At 38.4% G+C, this 20,413-nt stretch overlaps 1 protein-coding gene across 2 annotated transcripts in view; it reads right to left on the bottom strand.

Moving 5' to 3' along the window:
- Nucleotides 1–310: 310 nt before the first annotated feature.
- The window catches only part of si:zfos-2326c3.2 (mitogen-activated protein kinase kinase kinase kinase 4), a 64,437-nt gene continuing 44,334 nt past the window's right edge, over nucleotides 311–20,413 (bottom strand). For both annotated transcript variants that reach the window (XM_067598602.1, XM_067598604.1), the window contains 14 exons: nucleotides 20,184–20,263; nucleotides 18,411–18,499; nucleotides 17,912–18,006; nucleotides 17,157–17,241; nucleotides 16,627–16,794; nucleotides 15,843–15,951; nucleotides 15,343–15,495; nucleotides 15,096–15,239; nucleotides 14,784–14,918; nucleotides 14,526–14,626; nucleotides 13,661–13,810; nucleotides 8,188–8,347; nucleotides 7,422–7,561; nucleotides 311–6,513 (listed from right to left, as the gene is read on the bottom strand). In XM_067598602.1, the coding sequence (XP_067454703.1) occupies nucleotides 6,430–6,513; nucleotides 7,422–7,561; nucleotides 8,188–8,347; nucleotides 13,661–13,810; nucleotides 14,526–14,626; nucleotides 14,784–14,918; nucleotides 15,096–15,239; nucleotides 15,343–15,495; nucleotides 15,843–15,951; nucleotides 16,627–16,794; nucleotides 17,157–17,241; nucleotides 17,912–18,006; nucleotides 18,411–18,499; nucleotides 20,184–20,263 (1,693 nt within the window). In that variant the 3' untranslated portion in view covers nucleotides 311–6,429. The remainder of the gene's footprint in view (nucleotides 6,514–7,421; nucleotides 7,562–8,187; nucleotides 8,348–13,660; nucleotides 13,811–14,525; nucleotides 14,627–14,783; nucleotides 14,919–15,095; nucleotides 15,240–15,342; nucleotides 15,496–15,842; nucleotides 15,952–16,626; nucleotides 16,795–17,156; nucleotides 17,242–17,911; nucleotides 18,007–18,410; nucleotides 18,500–20,183; nucleotides 20,264–20,413) is intronic.

Genomic DNA, 20,413 nt, shown 5'->3' with positions numbered 1-20,413 from the left:
ACTCAGCCTTCAGACATGGTCAGCTGTCTTGAACAGATGATTTGATTTTAAAAGACATGTTGTCATCATAAGAAGATCAGATAAGTAAATGCTCCAGCTGACAGCGTTGTACCGACAAGGACAAGAGTCAGTGCTTTGGTTACAATGACAGATGTGGTGTGTTCAACAGACAAAACTATGTGTCGGAGTTTTAGAAGCATAAAAGAAGACTAGATTTAAGATTTCTGGTGAATCAGTGTGTTGAAATAAAGTCGTGGGTAGATTAAAAATCATACCAATATAGAAGCAACCCAAAAACACAACACACCACTCATTTCAACATATTTATTGTTGTCTCACTGTCTTCTGCCTCTTTACATGGAAACACAAGTTAGTGTGTGTTTATCTCAAAGCGGGAGGCATAAAACATCATGTAGGTCCAGTGCAAAAATTAAACAGAAACAAAACCAGAATTTTCAAAAAGGTACAGAAACAAAATGGTTAAGGGAAATATATATTCTTAGACATATATCTATATAATATTTGGTCTTTTATAATCTCAACTACTTTTAAGATTTCACAATGTATAGAAACACAGCTGTCCTGCGTGTCTACAAATAACTTCAATGCCTCTTGCTTTTTCTCGAGGTTGGGTAACATCATAGGTCAGTCTACAGCTCTTACAGTAGCTGTGACTTGTTGGATTAATCTCAATTTTTTGGGAAATATCACTCGTAAGCAGACAATTCTAGTTGTACAGTTGGTGCTATAAAGCAGGAAAATTCATTCAATGTTATTCATCATATTCACTGTCCCTCGCATTCACATCCTCTTTCTTTTTCTCCTCATCATGACCATCATCATCTATAAATTCTCAATCCATAAACACAGTTTGGCATCCTCTGTTGAGATACGGGTCCCTTCAGTAGCTCTGTTTTTGCAATTTGAATAAATTGCTTCAATCTCAAACCAACTTTTCCACTGTTTTCCAAAATGAAGTTGGTGAGCAAATAATAAGTTTAATTTTCTACTCAGAGCCTATTTCATGTATTTTGAAAATTGTGGATTTGGGTTTTACAGCAACATTCAAGGTCCTTCTATTAACTAACACCTTACTCAAGCCACCAACCACCTCCTCCATCTTTCCTTACTTTGCACACTGAACACCTGTTTAACATCTACATCACACACTCCCACACATAAACTCTCCTGAGAACTGCGAAGTTCATCCACAGACTTCTGCTCATAAGCAGGCTGGAAAATAACAGTTGCAACACTTAAAATGAAACTATGTAACTTATAAAAGAAGAAATTACACATTCTTCCTCTTACAAATTTCAAGTCTGTGTTTTAGCATTCAGTATTAATTGCCAACAAAAGTTACATAGTCTCGCTTTAACTGAACATTGCTAACATTTTTCACAGCAACTAATTTGAATTGCTTTGTATTAGCTTTTATCTGCATCATCCTTCATCCCTCTTCACCAATCAGCAAAAACCAGGACTGGACCAATTCTGTGGTCTGTTTTCAAGGCTCTTGATTTGATCATCATGCTAAAGTGTCTGATGCAATAAACAGTAGATGGCTAATGCTATGATAATTTCCTGTATCCGTGTGGGCTACTTTGCATCTTTCAACCACGCTCTCTTATCTAATGATGTGATTGAATAAAATAAAATAAAAAATAATTTCCCACTCTTGCCTGACAACCCCCAGCCAATCTGCTGACTACTAAAGAAATAAAACTCTTCCTGAATTGGCTGAAGGGTACTTCAGTAGAGCTGGGGGTGGATGGGGAGACTTGACGAGACAGAGGAAAGCTACAGAGAGAATAAGACGTGGGAACAAAAAGCTGGAGAACGGTGAGAGATGCTCTTGAGAGATAAAGATGGGTGGAGGAGAGAGTTGAGCAGAGGGAATGAAAGGCAAGAAGAGCTGTGTTGACAAAGTGAGAGAGAGAGAGTTGGAGATGTGAGTCACAGTGAGCCTGAAACAGAATCTAGCAGTGGAAGGTGTAGGCGGAAGTGCGCTGATCTCTCTCTCTCGTTAGTGATACAGCTCCCGTCAAATGTTCAGCACATGGAGATGAAGTGCAGGAGCAGACAGAGGAGTTTGTTTCTAATAATCTGCAAAAATATCCTCATTGTGTCTCAAAACTGTAGGTTTATATGACAAATACATTAACCTAAGTATAAATCACATCGTTAGGTGTGACACAGGGGCTAGTCAGCTTGTAGCAGAACTCCTGTCTGTGCTGTTTCTTGAAGAAAGATGAAGAATAATGCAGACAAAACATTGATAATGAGTTGTCAAAGATAGGTATTGGGCACATTTCGAATGATGATTTAGAGAGAAAAAACCTTTACAACCTTACAACCTAACCTTTCCAATACAAACAACATAATCTTTGCAGTGAGCTCCAACGGACAGCAATCTTATTTCATAAACTCCCATCTGTCAATCATCACAAGACTGATTTTATAAAATGGCCAAAATCCAAAAATCCATCTCTTTTGATAACATCTGTCTCTATGATAAAACTGCATAACAATAAAAAGCAGAGAAATAAAACCAAACCTTCATACACATTCTGACTTTGTAATGCAATCAGGTGTCATCTGGAAAACTAACAAGGATTAAATCAAATGGACCATCCCAAAAGAGAAACAGAGCTAATTTGTTAACAGGAATTAAGTATTTGTGTTAACTAGTGAGTTGAATAGAGTGCAGCAAATAGTGACTAGTAACTGTGCACTGTTACTGTACATTATCCTTGCTAATGCGTGGTAGAGCTGAGCAGATGCTGGAACCACTGTGGTAGCAAGGACTATCTTCGGTCTGGTCTCTTGTTCTATCTGGACTATAATGGCCAGGGGTCTTGCCCAGGATCCCAGCCAAACCTGCCAGTGCTTTGTCAGCAACTGCTCAATAGCAGACTGAACCTGACCAAAGCTAACCACAAGCTAAAACAGTGCCTGGGTCTAAATATGACATGTCCTGTCCTAGACAGGAGATACAATTCACATACTTCTAAGTACCTTTAAGCAATGGGTTCAAATTAAAAGAATGAAAATGTATACGTCAATTTTGACCAAACCTTTTTACTAGCAGTTGCTATCAGCTGCTCATGGGTCCAAAATATGTTTTGAATTAATGTATTTTACATTTTTGACCAATTTAATATATTTTGAATCATATCTCAAAATTCATATCTAAGTAATAGTACAGTATGTGAAATGTAGTTCCGTGCTATATGGCTTCTTTTGTGTCAGAAGTCTGTCCAGCTAAGCAACTGTGTATTAAGAGTAAAGGTGACACATTTTGGTGCTGCTAGCTAAACTTTTCTGTCAGCTTAGCTACATGTTAGCAAGAAACTCGTGGTTCTAAAATGTTAGCATGTGTTAGGTAACACGCAACTCTGCGTCTGTTAGCCTGTCAGCATTAGTTTACAATGCACTGAAGCAATGTTAACTAGCTAACTGGTCCGGCATTTCAGTGAGAAATACTGTCTAACCAACTGAAACTAATTTGGTAACAACTTAGCAGTAAGACAGTTATCAGAAAGATCTGTTTCCAGTTTAAAATATTCTCACAGAACCAGCTGTAATATTTCTATGTCCATAATAAAAACAAAAAAACAGTAACACTGAATATAAAACATTTGGCGCAATTTTTGATAGCCACAAAATTCAAGAGTAAATACAATATATAGAATGTAACATAAAACATAATAAATTTAGCAGTTTGAGCAAAATATGATGAAGAAAAAATGGATCTTAAAATAAATTGAAAATTCACATTTCAAGGTAAAAAACAAATACTTCTTCACTTTTACCAAACCTACAGTAACACTGTCTAAAGCATGTGGGCTATTAAATATCTGAAAGCTAGCAACAGTAAATTACATATATTTTGTAGCTATTTAGCAACAAACATCAGACCTGAGAGCTTTTTCAGATCCTCAGTGTGTCTGATGTGTTGGGTTTGTTGTCGTCTATCAAAAAGTGAATCATAATATACATTGAACTCTGTAAGGTTAGCGAATTTAGATGATTAAATAAAGAAAAATCTTTACAAATGGTCAGTTGTGATTTGTGAAATATCTCAAGAAAGCCAATATATCAAAGCCTTGATCTTTGGTTTCTTGCTTTGAAGCCCATTATGTCAATTGCAGAAATATCAGGAAAGAAACAGAGTAAGTATTATACAACAGGGCCTTTTCACTTTTTTTCAACCCAGCACACCATTTCACCAAGAATATCAATCAAAAACCCATGTTGGGTAGTGTAAGAAATACTGATCTAAAGCTAAAGGCTTGCAGTAATCTCTTCAATACTGACTACAGAATGGCTTTAAATGTTTCCCAAAGCATAAAAATGATCTCAAAGTCAGATATATTACAGAAACATGTACAAGGTGGCCATTGTGCAAAGAGATTGACTTATACATGTTAGGGGAAAATCAACCACACAGCAGAATTAACACGATACATCACTTGACCTTGAACATTTCAGCCAGGTCCGTAAAACTGAACAGGAATTCAAATTCACCATCCATGTTCACAAAGACTGAACTTTCCAAGATCATTTATATCACATGTATGAACTCTGTTTTGGGATGGACTTTCACATTCATAAGCCTATAATTCTGTACACATACATAAAGATGGCTTGTCAATTATAAAATTTTTAGAAAACAGTGCATTTTACAAGATTATATACATCCTTAGCTGTACAAAAAAAGCATTCATAGCCTGTTACTGTGGAGTTTGGTATCTCTACTTGTATACACCATTTTTACTGTGCATTACAATTGCAATTCCTACAGTAAAGTAGAAGGTTATTAAGGTCCTTGTCATGGATCAATACAATTTAAATTACATGATGCAGATCTGGAGTGGAGTGGATACTCAAACTGGGACCTAAGAGCACTGGGGTGGGTATAGTATTAATACTGTGTTAATAAAACCTACTCAACTCATTTTAATACAAACTGTGCAATGAAGCAAATATCCCAACAGATAACTTTTCCTAATTGGCAACTGATTTCAGGCTAAACAGAGAGAAAGGTTGACTTGCTGCTCATGATTAGGGATAGAATTATCTAATAAATAGTCTAGAGATAAGTGAACTATATCTTCACGATGATCTTGCATGTCTTAAGAAATTCAATTCTGACCATTGGTCATATTATAAGATTTGCAGGGATGGGTTATTTACAGTAAAATATAACTGATTAAACCTACGAAGTGTTTAACTGACTCACTTTCACCCTGAAAAAAAGGAAACACTTCTTCCAATAACAACATTTGATAGTGCATAATATAATAATATATCTAATAATGCTTTACGTAAATGAACAACATAAGGATTCAGTACAGTAATATAATCATTTGAATGGGTCCTTCAATTCCGATTATAGCAGTAATGAGGAAAACTAAACACAACTAAACACTTCTGAGGTATTGGAGACAGACAACAGACATTTTTGGATCTTGAAGATGATTAAAGAAAATCATGAGGGGTAAAATTAAGAAGGTTTGGACCACATTTCCACCAAAAACCAGTATCTGAAATGCCCAGATGATGTCCATGGAGTCAGCCAGGATGACGAAGCACTTCTGTTCGTCCACTTTTTTGCTCCTTTTCACACAGATGCAGCTTGTATGAAGACACACTAGAGATTACTCCCCTTGTCTGTGCTGGGAGAGTAATGATCCAGATATAATGACTTGGACGCGGTTGATCCAGTAATAAACCACTGACAACACAGCTGAGAGCCAGGCATTGTTATAGCGAATACGAGTGAGCAATCGATCAAAACAAAGCTGAGTGACTGATAAAAGGTAAAGTCACTGAGATCCTTTAAAAAAAGAAAAAAAGACAAGAATAATTGATCCAGGCAAGATGAACAGTGCTGACAGATGAAGAGAAACAGATCCGGTTTAAGTGTAGGGCAGACTCAGAGATGTTGAACAACAACCTGGTGGTTATTAGAAATCACCACATAATCTACCAGGTAAGTAGGGAGTTCAGATGTGTGAAAATGCTTGAAGATGCTGACACTGCTCGTTGTAGCTTTTAATACTTCCACAGACAGGTGAACTAAAGCTCCTTCTAGCTGAATTTCCAGATGTTTGTGATGCTGTGGCTGAAGGGGTGGTGATGTAGGCTTCAGTAGTCAAGGAAGGAGGGATGGATTCAAGCTCTGCAGCCACATTTCTGATCATCTCCACTGTGGATCCATCTACATTTACATTTACAAACTGATTGACTGAATTAGACGAGAGGCTAGAGTAATGGATCCAGGAGTATGTGTGTGGTGTCAACTATCTACGGAGCTAAATGGCAGAACATCAGTCAAAACAAATATGAAAAGGCATCACCACGCAAACCCCGAATAACGAAGGCAGACATCAGCTGTTGATCCCAGAGTAACAGGTCCACTCGTTACCAGTTGAACAGTGAGTTCTGTCCGAGAGTCATGAAGTAAATCTGACTGCTGCCTCCTGACTGCACTGAGGCAAAGAAGACCTACAACAAGAGAGACGAAGGTTTAGAAACTGTTAAATATTCACAATATTGCTATGAATACAGCTCACTGCAGCTGTGTGTCTGTAAGGTTAGACTATGACACAGAGCAGTAGTGTGGGTGACATTAATCTGACCAGGTCCAGTTACAAGACTTGTTCCAGAGCTTTCAGCCACATTTCAGGGCCTTCCTCAGTGGATGGAGTTCTCTCTTGGAGATGGTTCAATTGTCAACACATGACCTGAACTTTGGTCACATGATAACAGACAACTCCATCCTCTGAGGAAGAGCACAAGATGTGGCTGAAAGTTCAGGAAGAATTCTAGTACTGTAAATGGTTCATGAGTTGAGGATTTTTTCAAGGTCAAGAATGAATTAAAAGAAAAAGATATAATTTTCAGTGTAACTACCTAATGCATTAAAAAGAGCTTCAGTATTACACACAGTGTAAAAATACATTATCTACAGGCTTCTGAAGGAAATATCAATGACTTTCCATACATCTGGATGGATTTAAAAAAAAAACGAAGAAAGAAAGTTTTGTTAATTTTTAACTGAACAAGCTATTGCATTGTTTGAAAGTACTATACACATATATGTTTATTAAAAAGCATGAGAGGAAATGACAATCATGACAACCAATCTGCACTTTTGAAAACTCAGTTGATGTAAATAAAATATATACAGTTCTTAGATTATGTTCTGTATACATCAAACTTTCTGTGAGCACCTGGATGTAGGTGAATTTAAACAGTGGGGAACTGATAATAATACCAGAAGTGGCAAAAGAAGACATAATTTATACCATAACATAAAGAACTAAATAATAATATTCATAACACTTTTTACTGAACATTGCATTTTAATAAATTACATTGCAGTTTTAGGTTGTAGGTGCAGTGTAACCTACCTTGTCATTCCTTTCACACAGGAACTTGAGTTTCTGGGCCTTTTTGTGCATGAAAACGCCCTCCAGGTTCCCTGTGTTGGCAGACCTCAGTTCAATGGCCTTTTCTCCCCAACCCATCACCTGGTTAGACTGGAGGTAGGCTGGAGAGAGAGAGAGAGAGAACATGTAGATGGGGAAATAGAATTCAATAAGAGATGTGTGTGTGTGTGTGTGTGTGTATGAGTAAATATATTCCCCACAGACACAGACAGTCCTTGCCAGAATAATGACCCATCTACTGGACCCAACACACACACACACACACACACACACACACACACACAGAATCACTACCATGTTATTTTTAGTCGACCGTGTCCCAAATCTGTCTGCTGATCTAGAATCAGTAAGTTAAATTGCAGGTCAATGATAGCAGTGACTTTGAGTGAGTAAGATCCAGTTGCTCAAATGGTTAACACTGTATATAATATGTGACTGGACTTTTTGAGAATGTGTTATTGTTATGTGAATAAGTGAACACACATTTCATAAGACACACAGAGTACAAGCAACATAGAGACTCTGAAAAGTTTGCTCATACTACACCTGAAATGACCATTTATACATCAATGTCTGTGCATGCATTTGTTTTTTAGTGTGGTTGTGCTAGTTTTTTTTTATTGGTTAGCCTAATTAGTATTTGGTTTTGTTAGTGTCGTGATTGCATGTGTATGTAGTATGTAATGTTTGTGTTCCTTGTGTCCCTGTTTGTATGGATGAAACTTACCGACCGATGCAGGCATCTCCCCCCACTGCAGCACTGTATCCTTGGTGATTCGGCCATAGGTGTCGATGTAGACACCCTCGTCTTCGTAGCAAACCAGAACCTCTGTTCCGGCGCTGTTTGGCAAAATAATGATGGCATGGGGACGGATGGAACCCTGGATCTATGAAACAAACACACACATTAGAAACAGATTAACTAAAGTGTACTTATTCAAAACATAAAGTGAAAAAATAAGGCAATGTTAATCAACAATTGTAAAATGAAACTGTTAAATGCGTTTAAATGTTCCTCGTACATAAGGGTACATAAATTATTTACCAGAAATAATACACAAACTCTGAGATGCATCAACACAATACAATCTCTTTCAACATATTCAGATGTTAGCTAACAATGTACAATTAATGTACTTTCAATTAGTGAAACCAAAAGAGGTTCAATTCTTAGGGCACCACTGTTACAACCTCTCAAATTTAAGGAAGTTGAGGATATAAGGGTGCTGAGAATCATCACAAAATAGAGAAGCGTTACAAAATGTAAGAGAATAAGAGGTAAGGGGGGAGACGAGATGAGATGAGATTTCCCTGAAATTCATTAAGAAGGAGGTATGACTCTCCAGGCAGAAAGAAAGAGATAGCAAGTATTTCATTCAATGATGAGACTTCATCCAAAAGAATGAAGTTTGGGGCCAGTTTTTCCTGATCTTACTGATGCAGGAAGTTCATTGGAACACACATTTCAGTGACATCTTGCAGGAAGTGACCAAAATCCAAGAACAGTCAAATACTAAGCCTCTCCTACTGCTAATTATTATTAGGAAAATGTTCTTGACAACACAACAGTCTTTTGCATGAAAAACAGTTCTGCAACACTAAATATTTCACCCAGCAACCACTATCTAAACAGGAACTAATGAAGCAGCACTTTTCTGCTGGGGAACCAGCTCAGCAACATATACATAAAGAAATCTATTCAGATGTTGAACAACAACTACCATACCACAGGAATTTCACAAATGTATCTGACCTGTTTAGAGACATTCATCAACCCAGTTAAAGACACATTTCTCTAACCAGTTAAGAAACATTTATCTACATCAGACACAATTATCTAACCATATCAAAAATACTCTAATCAGCTCAGAAGTGTAACATGGAACCTGGTCAACATCATATTTTAACAGTAAAGCAAACCAAGAACATGTATCTAAGAGAAAAAAGAACACAACTGTTGTGTGTAATTATTGTTAACAATTACATGTACCTAGTGAAAATGAAGTCTTCTAAACACAAAGCAAATCTACAGTAACAGAAAAACAGCACTTCAACATCTGCCTACCAAGAAACCATCAACATATTTCTAACAGAAAAAACAACTAGCAGGAACCACACTCTGCAACAGCTCACATCTAACCGACCGGGAACCCCTTCTGCAACAAAGTTTATCCAGGAGAAAGAAAGGTTAGGCAGTTTCAGTGCTGTATTACAATAAAATAGCTTATGTGAGCGTGTTTCATACATTACCAGAGTGTGAGCCACCACAATCCTGAGCATTAGAACAGGCATCCACAGACGCAAAGCAATCTTAATCCTCTGCCTCGGAATCAGCATTGTTACATCGTTTGCAGGCAACAACGGGAGATGCTTGTGTGTGTGTGTGTGTGTGTGTGTGTTTGTATGTGTTTCTTTAAGTGGGCGAGTGGTGCATTTTGAGTGTGATGGTGAGTGCGTGTTTGTGAAGAGATAAATCTAATCAGTGTTGTGAATGAAGGTGTTTTAGTGGTGATGCAGGTGGGTGTGTGTTAGAAGATGCGCACGAGAGGGTGTGTATGTAAATGAGTGTGTATCAGAGTACAGGAAGAAAGCCCGAGAGTGTGAAATGTCCTCAAGAGTGCTCATAGATAGTGAACTATGAGCATGTCTAAGTGTAAGTGAGTAGTTTTAAAAGCACTCTGCAACTGTGTCTGTGTGTGTGTGTGTGTGAGAGAGAGAGCGTAGAAAGCTTGGGAGTATGAATAAGAGAGAGAAAAGGAACGACAAGGGAGAGAGCGAGGCTGGAGAGCTGATATGATATTGCAGCAGCAGCAGCAGCAGCAGCGGCAGCAGTATAAGGCACCAGTGTAGTAGGCAGCTGTGTGCAGACTCGCTTAATATACTAGAGGAACAGTGAGGGGAAAAAAAAAAAAAAGAACAGCAAGAGCAGGAGCAAGAACGGGTCAGGACACACACGCACACGCAGTGAGTTAATGATCGCGAGAGAAGGAGGACAGGATGGATGTATTTTTAGAGCTTATTTCTCTCTTCGCATGCCTGTCTCTTCATCTCTCTCACTCCGAATCCACCTTACTTATAGAAAGTAGCACACAGTAGAGGTAGCTGGGACAGTGTGTGTGTGTTTGTGTGTGTTTGTGTGTGTGTGAGAGAGAAAGGCGCTGAGAACATGAATGAGAGACAAAGAGCAAGCAAAGTGTGAACATTTAGGATACACTTTTCTGTAACCTACAGGCTGTATGGTCTCCTCACTCCCATCTATCAATCTTCAAGTTACAAAAGTTAACCTGCTTGAGACATTGGTTTGACACTGGACAGTGGGAACAGCACATCTGAGCTGAGCAACAGTATCACAAATTGATAATAATGTACATATTTCAGCTGTGTGCTTTATATATATCCTTTAAACCACAGAAACTAAAGGAACCATGTTCCTTGATCCAGCCGCCCACTTAACACCATATGTATGCACAGTATAGTCCACACAGAGCATATGAACCTACAAAACAAATAACGTTAGAAATGTTTTAGATAGGGGAGGCAAAAGAAAATGTTTCAAATCTTTAGTTTGAAATACTTTGTCATATCCTGAGCCTCAAAGCTCTCTAGCTCTTGCTAAAAACATTGTGTCAGAATCTGAATGTGAATATGACTCACCAGAGGCTGCAGCAAGCTTTACATGCCCACATACAGCAGTGGAGAAAAAAAAAAAGATCTGATCTATCTCTAATTGTACCAGCAGTGGGTGATTTATTCACATTTGAAGATACAAATTCATTTGCACAAACCTCCGTGGAAATGTAAAAAGATAAAGATTTACAAACTTCTATAAGTCATTTTAACTCAAAGTAGTCTACATCGTACAAATAAACTCCACAAATATTACTAACACAACCATATTTCATTTCATTTCATATTGAATGAATGAATTGAAACTGTAATTTACAATAAGTACAAGAGGTATAGGATATTGGGTCCAACTGGAAACATACCAGTACATAATAATCTAATTGTAGATTGATTGGGCAGCTCTGCTACATCTCTGCTCCAGATACTGTAGCTATTGTTATGGATCAGGGATCTCAAATTAGTAGAAGCCAGTTAGTCGACAGGTCCTACTTTTGTGCCCCAATTCATATTCATTTATGCAGCAGCCTAAAACTGTTGGTGTATCACAGCAGAGAGGGCAGTGCTTTCAGATGAAGTTAGGAGGAGCTGATTTGATTTCCCTATACTGATAACATGCCCTACCACAAAAGCTTGGCCATGCACAAGTGATTAACAAATGCCTTCGAGTCTGAAAATGAAAAATATAAAATAGCCTGATTGTGTCTTTATTTGTGTAATTGTTGAGTTAAGTTTCATATGGCTGTTCATTGAGAAGCATAAAAAGGTAAGAACATGTTGTTACTCTCTGGATTAATGAGTGCTCCAGTTATTTAGTATTGTGTTTCCATAAAAATGTCGGACTTGTGAGAAACCTCTAAGCCCAAGCTGAGATAACCCTAATGACATCACTATGACATCATCAGTGTTTACTCACTTGACAAAGCTCCTCCAGAGTGACTGAGGACATTATACAACTGTTGAAATATCCCTTTAAGCATTTTCCAAAACAACAAGACACCTATGAACAAGTAAATATTCAACTAAAATAAAAATAAACTCAACCTATGGCTGGCTTAACACCATTAACTATATTTACTGAAGATCAGAATGTACACAAAAGTGTCTTTTGACCGAGGCATCACTGGATCAATTTCTACAATTTTAACGCAAGTTCAAACACCATATGAGGAATAAAACAAACAATGTCTGAATAGGTCTGTACATGAGTCACCGCATTCTGCCGTCATCCCTACCTGCCCACGGACTGAACAGAGAGAGAGAGAAAGAGAGCGATGAAAGTTTTGTAAATGTAGCAGAGGAGAGGATAAAAATGAGGAGAAAATGAACAAATTAACAATGCCACCATGGATGACAGAGTGGGAGGAGGAAAAGAAGAAAGGGATGAAAGAGGAATAGAGAAGTGTTTGACAGCTATAGACTGAGTGGGAGGAGAGTGGAGAGAGGTGGAGAGAGGAAAACAGGAGAAATAAAGGAGAGCAATGACTGACATTGTAGACTGTGAGTGGGAGGAGGAGGAGGAGGAGGAGAAGTGTGAGAGAGTGAGGTGATATGGTTGAACAGAACGATAACAGATGATGGACAGAGAGGCAGAATCAAAGTCAAATATATCAGAGAGCTCCAGATAGCAAGTACAGCTACAGTGAGAATAATATATAATAAATGATAATATATCATGTACAACATCAGAGATCTGTTTACTCAAAGATCTCTAAATATCTATCTACTTTATTTTCACTGAGAGATAAACTGTCTATATGGGCTTTACATATACAGTTGATATAGATAAAATCTTGCCCTGTTGATTTTGGCATATATCACGATGGTGAAAATCTATTTTAAAATATATTAATTTGAAGTTATAAAACCATAAAAGCTCTAGTCTGATAAAAGTCCAGCAATCTAGTTAAAAATATCATCAGTCTCATCAACTACATTGTCTCACTGGCAAGAAAACCTGTTACAATACAAACTGTTCAGTATTAAATAAATAAATATGACAATGTATAATAAATAATCACAAGTATAGATAAAAAATATAAATGCATCAATAAACTGTGAAATAATTTGACTATAAAACTCAACTCATCATTATGAAATGTTATTTCACAATTCTTATTTCCATAATAACAGAGCTTTACTGGAGGTTTTTTTTTTTTTTTTTTTTTTACAAATTATAGAAAAATATCCTTTTTCCAAAGCTCTTTCAATTTCATCATGGAATTTTTCCCAATGACGCTTTCATTTCATAATGTCACTTTTCATGACAGTGGAGCTCAGCCAATCTCATTCCTCCAGCCTTCCAGCAGGGTCATTGACTACCAGCTCCCTATCTGGCTCCTGATGGCTACAACCAAAGAGAAAGACTGTGTGTGTTTTTGTTCTTCTCAGGGTTGTGTGTCTTTCTCTGTCACAACACCACCATGGTAACTCTGGTTTAACCAGCTAACTGCTGCTGCTGCTGCGACTGTAACACCGTGAGGAGGAGCCTCAATGCAACTTCAACTTACAACTAACTAACAACCAGAGAAATAAATATATAGAGCATATAAAATATATGAGGAGAAGATTCTTACATGCGTAGGCAGGTACAGGTCGTAGGGTGTTCCAGAGTCTACATCAATGGCGTGGAAACCAGACAAGGAGCCATAGATGACCTTTAACCTTTGACCTTCCTCCACCGTCAGGTCAACAGACAGAGGTCTTTGAGGCAGAGACCTGAATGACTGAGTAGACATGTGCACAAAGAAAGAAACACATGCATCACCAAAACAAGTAAGAAAGACTTGTTTTAAAACTTTGATATTTCGATCATTACCTTTAATGATACATGTTCAAAATAAACCGTGACACAAGTGCTCTGTTAATAATAACTGGACAATTGCCATCCTAAGATTGTCACGCTATTACTTCCAAACAAGGTAGTATATTTTTGGCCTTTCCTGAGGAGAGAGAGAGTTAAACTATGTAGTGTGGAAGGAAAAGTAGCTCAGGCCACGGAGGACGTAAAGAAATGGGACACAGCTCTGCTGAGGATCTGTGTGTATGACTCTCATAGCCTGATTGTGTCATGTCTGCGTGTACGTGCAAGTGTTTGGCTGTGGAAGTGACCCTATTAGATTTTTTTGTCTATGTATATAAATGTTTTGTCCTAGATACACAAAGATGTGGTGAGGACAGAAAATTACATGGAGAACAGTGTTATTAACCTGATGGTAGTAATTTAACCGTTTCAGAGATCACAGTCAAGCATGACACTGGAAGAACTGGGATACAAGCTGTGAAGGGTTATTTTCTATCTTCAAAGTCCCATCAAAGACAGACTAACTATCTATTTATATTACTAATTATACAATATAAGATTCAGAACTTTGTATTTAACTCAATATATTCACATTGTCTATCAGGTGTGTGATAAGATATAGAATAAATGTTACCCACCTTGAAGGCCATGAACTTATGGTATGGTTTTGGGGCCCAGGCGTACACCTCTACAGCATTCTTCAAAGCAATAACTAAGAACTTTATCTTCTCGTAACGCACTGAAAAAACAAGACGGACACAATCACAAGTCCATACCTGATTACCCTGAGGTGCATGTAGCTAACATCTACTAAAACAAACTGTGTGGTTTTTTCCTTAGTTTGCAGTGTGAAGAAAATACTGCCATTCAACGTGCCCTTCACAGTGTGTACTTACCCACTTTATAGTGTACACAACCCTCCAGATCACCTACTGAGGTCCAACCCTGTCTCTTCTCCACCTCTGGGTCATTATGGAGGATTTTATTCCTTAACCAGGACAAGTAGTAGAGACGGAGCTTGTTCTTTTTACCTACACAGAGAGAGAGAGAGATGTAAAGAAGGTGAATCCTGCTTATTATGAAATCAACAATCAATCAATCTGAGTGTTCTTGGTGTTTCTAGAGACTGTATGAAGACTACAGTAAGTACAATCTGCATGCATCTGCGTCTGTTGACTTGTATACCTTGTAACCTTAAGTACATGTACCTGATATAGTGATGAGAACATTGAGTCCTTCCAGTACATCCATCTGCTGAAACCTTCGTCTGCTGATGAGGGAGTACACCTTCCCCTGACCACTTCGGTCCAGCAGCCACAGACCACTCTCTGTCCCCACCAACAGATTCACACCTACATAGCAAAAGACAAAGAAACCTTACACCCCACAAAAACACACCCCATGTGTCACTTCTCCAATTAAACATTTGAACTCAAACAATATGAAAGTACAAACCCCATAGTCCAGCACAGAGAACCTCAGCGTTGAATTTCTTCTTGTACTTTCGGATTTCTGGAGTGTCGCTCTGTGGTCGAATGTTGGTTGGGTTCACATTCACCACAGAGCCCTTCCTGTGGTTCTCTCTCTTGATTGGCTCACCCTTACTGCCTGCCACATGGAAACAAAACAGAAATAAACATTGTAACAATGGTAACAATGACTGGTGTAGTTAAGCACAGTATCTGATAATGGCAGGATCCCATTTCTTCTAGCAGCACTAACAGTAAAACTTTCTTCTCTCATGACTTAATATCATGTAAATGCTTTATACAAAAACACAATATTCCATATACTACTATGGATAAAGTGAAACAAAGTTAAATAATTCTGTCTTTTCAGTAATTTTATGCAAGATAAGTGTCTTTTTTACTTATTAATAGTATGCATGCAGTACTGTATGTTAGTGTACCTTTTGTGTGAGTATGTATACTGTATGTGTGTGTGAATGTACTCACTAGGGCTCTGTGGTGGCGATGATATGGGGATCAATCTTGGATCAATGAAGGACAGGAAGGAGGAAGAGGAAGATGTGGAGGTGTTTTTACCAGTTGGACTGCCGACAGCCTGATTAATACAACAACAAGACAGACAGTTAACATACCTTTTTTTTTATTGTTTTCGTTCCATGCACAGTATTACAAATAATATCCATGGTTTTATAGTAAATGTTAAGACACTGGGTGAAAAGCAGGCATTTTCTCTATTTATTCATGGCCGACCTTTTTAACATTTAAAAATATGTGTGGGTCAGTGACCGCATCTTTGCAACTGTATAACATCACCAACAACTCTCAGATTCTCTTTCAACACTTACTGTATTTCACCCTTGAAAATAATTACAACACAAATGCATTACCGGTTCTACATTTCTGTGAGGTTATATGAGACACATGGTTGTCAAGTAAGTACAGTTAAATGAAGATCAACATTACCACTATTCAGACACATTATATCACTACTAATGAGTAATACAACTAAACTGTGCCACCACCTCTGGTAGACTAATGTGACTATTGCAACTAGTCACATTTTTATTTCAACAAGTAAAACAATGCGTATAAACAGTGACTTTGTTGATAACATAAATTATTTCTATTTGGATTTAATTCTGCATCAGTGTTAACTTAATAACTAGGAGGAATAAGGTCTGAAATAAATCACTAAAATCACTGTGTGTGTGTTCCTACAAGTCTGTCAACCTGCGTCTGTCCGACTTTACATAACTCTTATCATACTCACGTGTAGTTCCTGGTGTATGGGGGATCGAGGTGCTGTGGGCGATTGTGAGTAACTGAGTTCATGTGTTCGCTGCTGCTGGTCCAGTGCATTATGGGTAGGACTGGATGAGGAGGTTTTCTGCAGCAGGTCTGGCAGTAGATAGGTGTCATCTGAACTAATCTGAGAAATCTGTAGAACAAACACACAGACAATGAGCCAAGTAAAGGAGACCGTTTTGAATATATATCATTTTAATCCTGTCACATGTGAACGGCAGGTCTACACACATCATTCTCCACTTTGACTTGTTGCTGTCATCAAGATGAGAATGACCTACACAGGTTTAAATGCTTATGTCTCTTCCAGTCAGAAGGACAAAGTACATTCCACCATCTACATCAGTCATTTCCATCTATTAGTATGGACATTGCACCCTCTAGCTGTTACACAAGCAAATTCAATCAAAGTGAAAATGAGGAGTGTGGAGGAGAAACGTATGTGTGTGTGTGTATGTGTGTGTGTGTGTGTGTGTGCGTGTGTGCGCAGGGGACCTGGTTAAGATTGTGGTGAGGTTGCAGCACGATGCCATCAGGTATTCCTCTGAAGTATTTCCCCTTTCCATTTGACAGGCCAGACCTTGAAACACACAGACAGGTCAAGATTTTAGACCACAGCCTGACTGTAGGCACTGCATTTATTAGTTAGAAACAAGATCGATACATCCTCAAGATCGATGGCAGTGAAAACGAGGCTGATTAACATCCCAGGATCGTTTTACTCTCTCAATAAGCAGACTCAAGTGTATTATATCAAGAGTAATACAATAGAAATCAAAATAAATCATGGCGTGTTTGCGGGACAGTAAACCATTAACAAGTTTGAACCCTTGCCCAAGCTTAATATTCAAAATACAGATGGTTCAATAAATCCCAAATTAAACCATTAGATTTTAACCCTCCATTTTAATGTGTGCAGTATTTTAAATCTGTCAAAGTGTAGTTGGTTTACTTTAACTGTGGTAGTCAGCAGAAACATTTCAACACACATGCTTTCTCAGTCCATGCCGCAGAATTCTAAGTAAGAATCGTGACTCCAATTCCCAGTTTGTTCTTAATATTGGTTTCACAATAGCTACATCCTCAGCGTGCAACAGGTCATGTTTCATAATTCTGTCATTTGGAAAGACTGAAAGACTTGCTTAATACTTTAGCGTGCAGTGGGACATAACTGTTGAAAAGTCCCTGCCATTTCTGATATCATTACAATAATCCCAATGTGATTATTATACTGATGATAGAGATCTCACCTGCTCCTCTCTTCATCATCACTGCTGCCGACTTCATCACTGGAGGAGGAGTATTCTGTGGCCTTGTTGAGCCGGCTGAGAGCAGATTTTACACCCTGAATGATTGGGAGCAAGGAACAATATGAATAAATGAGGTCAGGTGAGTCAGAAGATATAAGCACGACTGGAGGTAGAAGAAAACGAAAACAGACATTTGTTTAATCTGATACAGATGAAAATGATTAAAAAAAGCCACACTAACGCCCACTTCTTAAAATGACACTTGGAATATAGAAGGGAAATTTTGGTAACATTTTTTGATGATATTTCTGCTCATTGCGGCTCATTTCATAACCAACATCCAATGTGGCCAGACAGATTCTTCTGATAATTACGTTACCAACACAACTTCCTAATGAGATGAGTTTAGACCTTTGCTTGGATATGTCAGAGTACGCAGGTCCACACAGACTTCAGTCATATCTGTAAAAATGTATAAGGAAAACAATTCTATATTTACTTGTGTATGTCCACTTGTGATATTCTCTTGTGTCCTCCTGTGCGGCTGCACACGGTGCTGTAAAAGTGGGCTCTCCAGCTTGAAGTAACCTAGAGTACACACACACAAACACACACACACACACGGTGGCAGAAACACTGTGTGAATAGAGTCGCAGCGTGATATCATGCAAAACACTAAACCTCTACTGGATTAACATTAGTGCTGACAAGTATAATTATCATGGACAAATGAAGCCATTGTCAAAAAATGGCAGCCTTTGCTGGCCTCTATGTTGGATTGCTTTACAGCCATAAACTGTGATAGTGGAGCCATGGTGGAGCAGGTGCACTCTGAGCAGAGCCCAAAGCGGAGCTCGACCTGCTAATTACTGAGCAAACACCTGCAAACCCGTGTTATGTTCCCTAAATTGTCAAACCACAACACATAAAAACAAGATTTTGAGTCTATACCAATGGTAGTGGCTCTGTGAGGCTAAATGCAAACATCAGCATGCTAACATGTTCAGATATTTCAGTCTGGACTTAAGAGGTGGCTGCCCAATTGACATTATCATTCCAAAAGCCAAGCTTCTGGCATGGCTAAAAAGAGAAATTAGCTGATGATACGGGGGCTGCATTAATGGACTTGAGTTCAGTATCAAGTTGTTCCAAAGCCAGCCACTAAAATATTATTGTCTCTGCTGCCGTACAGGATTCAAAACTCTGCTATGGTTTTGAGCACAAAAATAGTTATGTTATGGCACATAACAGAAAAAAAATGCACTCGTTCTTCCAGCACAAACCAAGTGAACGTTTCTGGCAACAGCAGAGTGTGAGAAGTCGAGTAAATCCTTGGAGAGAAGCAAAATCCTCTTTGTTTACAGGAATCAAAGTGATTTATGGGAAAAACAGTCTTAATTTTTAGAAACACTAGCACCACCAAATTGTGACAAATAGACGCTGCCAATTCCTTATCCCCCTACTGACTGCGTTATCATTATTTTTTTATAGCAAGCCAAGGTATCATAATCAATTTGAGAATTATATTTATCAATGACACAAATACCCTTTCCAACAACAATAGACTTCAAGAGGAAAGCAACTTTTACTCAGTTACATCATGAGTAGATAAAAGGCTTTAACCACAGTAAAGCTGTATGAGTCTCTGGCAGAAACTCTGATTTGTGGCTCCAAACAAAGCCAGCCTAGGCCAGCAGCCAAACTGAGTGGGAGGCATCAAAAGTAGTTTCCTCCCAACTACACACAGAGGGCAACTTTGAAATACTAAACATATTCTCCAACATCTTCCTCTCTTCTTTCTATCTCATCCAGTATAGCTATAGTACAAGAGCACCTTCCTTACTGCCATGTACAGAGGGCACAGAGAGCAGAGCTTTGAAATAGATGAGCTGCTTCTTTCTTTCTCTCTAGACACACAGGCAGAGAGGGCAAACTTTGAACAAATTACTCACTCTTTGTTTTATAGTAAGTGTCTGTACTGTATGTGTAATCTGTAGTGGGCTTGGTGAGGCTGCATGGATCTGGTGTGTGGCTGTGAGCTGGTGTAGTGGCTTGAAATATGTGTCTGGGCTGCGTAGGCTCAGCACTGTAGCAGACAAAATTGTAGCAGACAAAACTGTAGCAGACAACGGTGATCATATCAGTCAAAACCAGAGGGAAATTAAACAGCCTATCAACAGCATTAATCCCAACCTCTATGGGGTTAGGGTTAATCTCTCATGGTTTATTAAGCAGATAACAGAATGTGTGAGGAGCTGTGTGAGGAACTGACCTAAGTGGTTACTGTTGACAGGGGACACTCCATGAGACACAGACCTTCCGCTTTTATCTGCTACAGACACTGGGCAGCCACTAGATGGAGAGAGAGACACACACACACAGATACAGATGTAGAGTAAAAAACAGGAGCTCAATTGTTATCGACATTATACACTTCTATATGTTCTAATTTTAGTCATATCCTTCACGCTGCCACTGCAATGACCCAATTTCCTCATCATT

Source organism: Thunnus thynnus, chromosome 9, assembly GCF_963924715.1.
Source record: "Thunnus thynnus chromosome 9, fThuThy2.1, whole genome shotgun sequence".
Classification (NCBI taxonomy): domain Eukaryota; kingdom Metazoa; phylum Chordata; class Actinopteri; order Scombriformes; family Scombridae; genus Thunnus; species Thunnus thynnus.
Note: the sequence above shows the minus strand (reverse complement) of the source record. Positions and strands in the feature narration are given on the sequence as shown.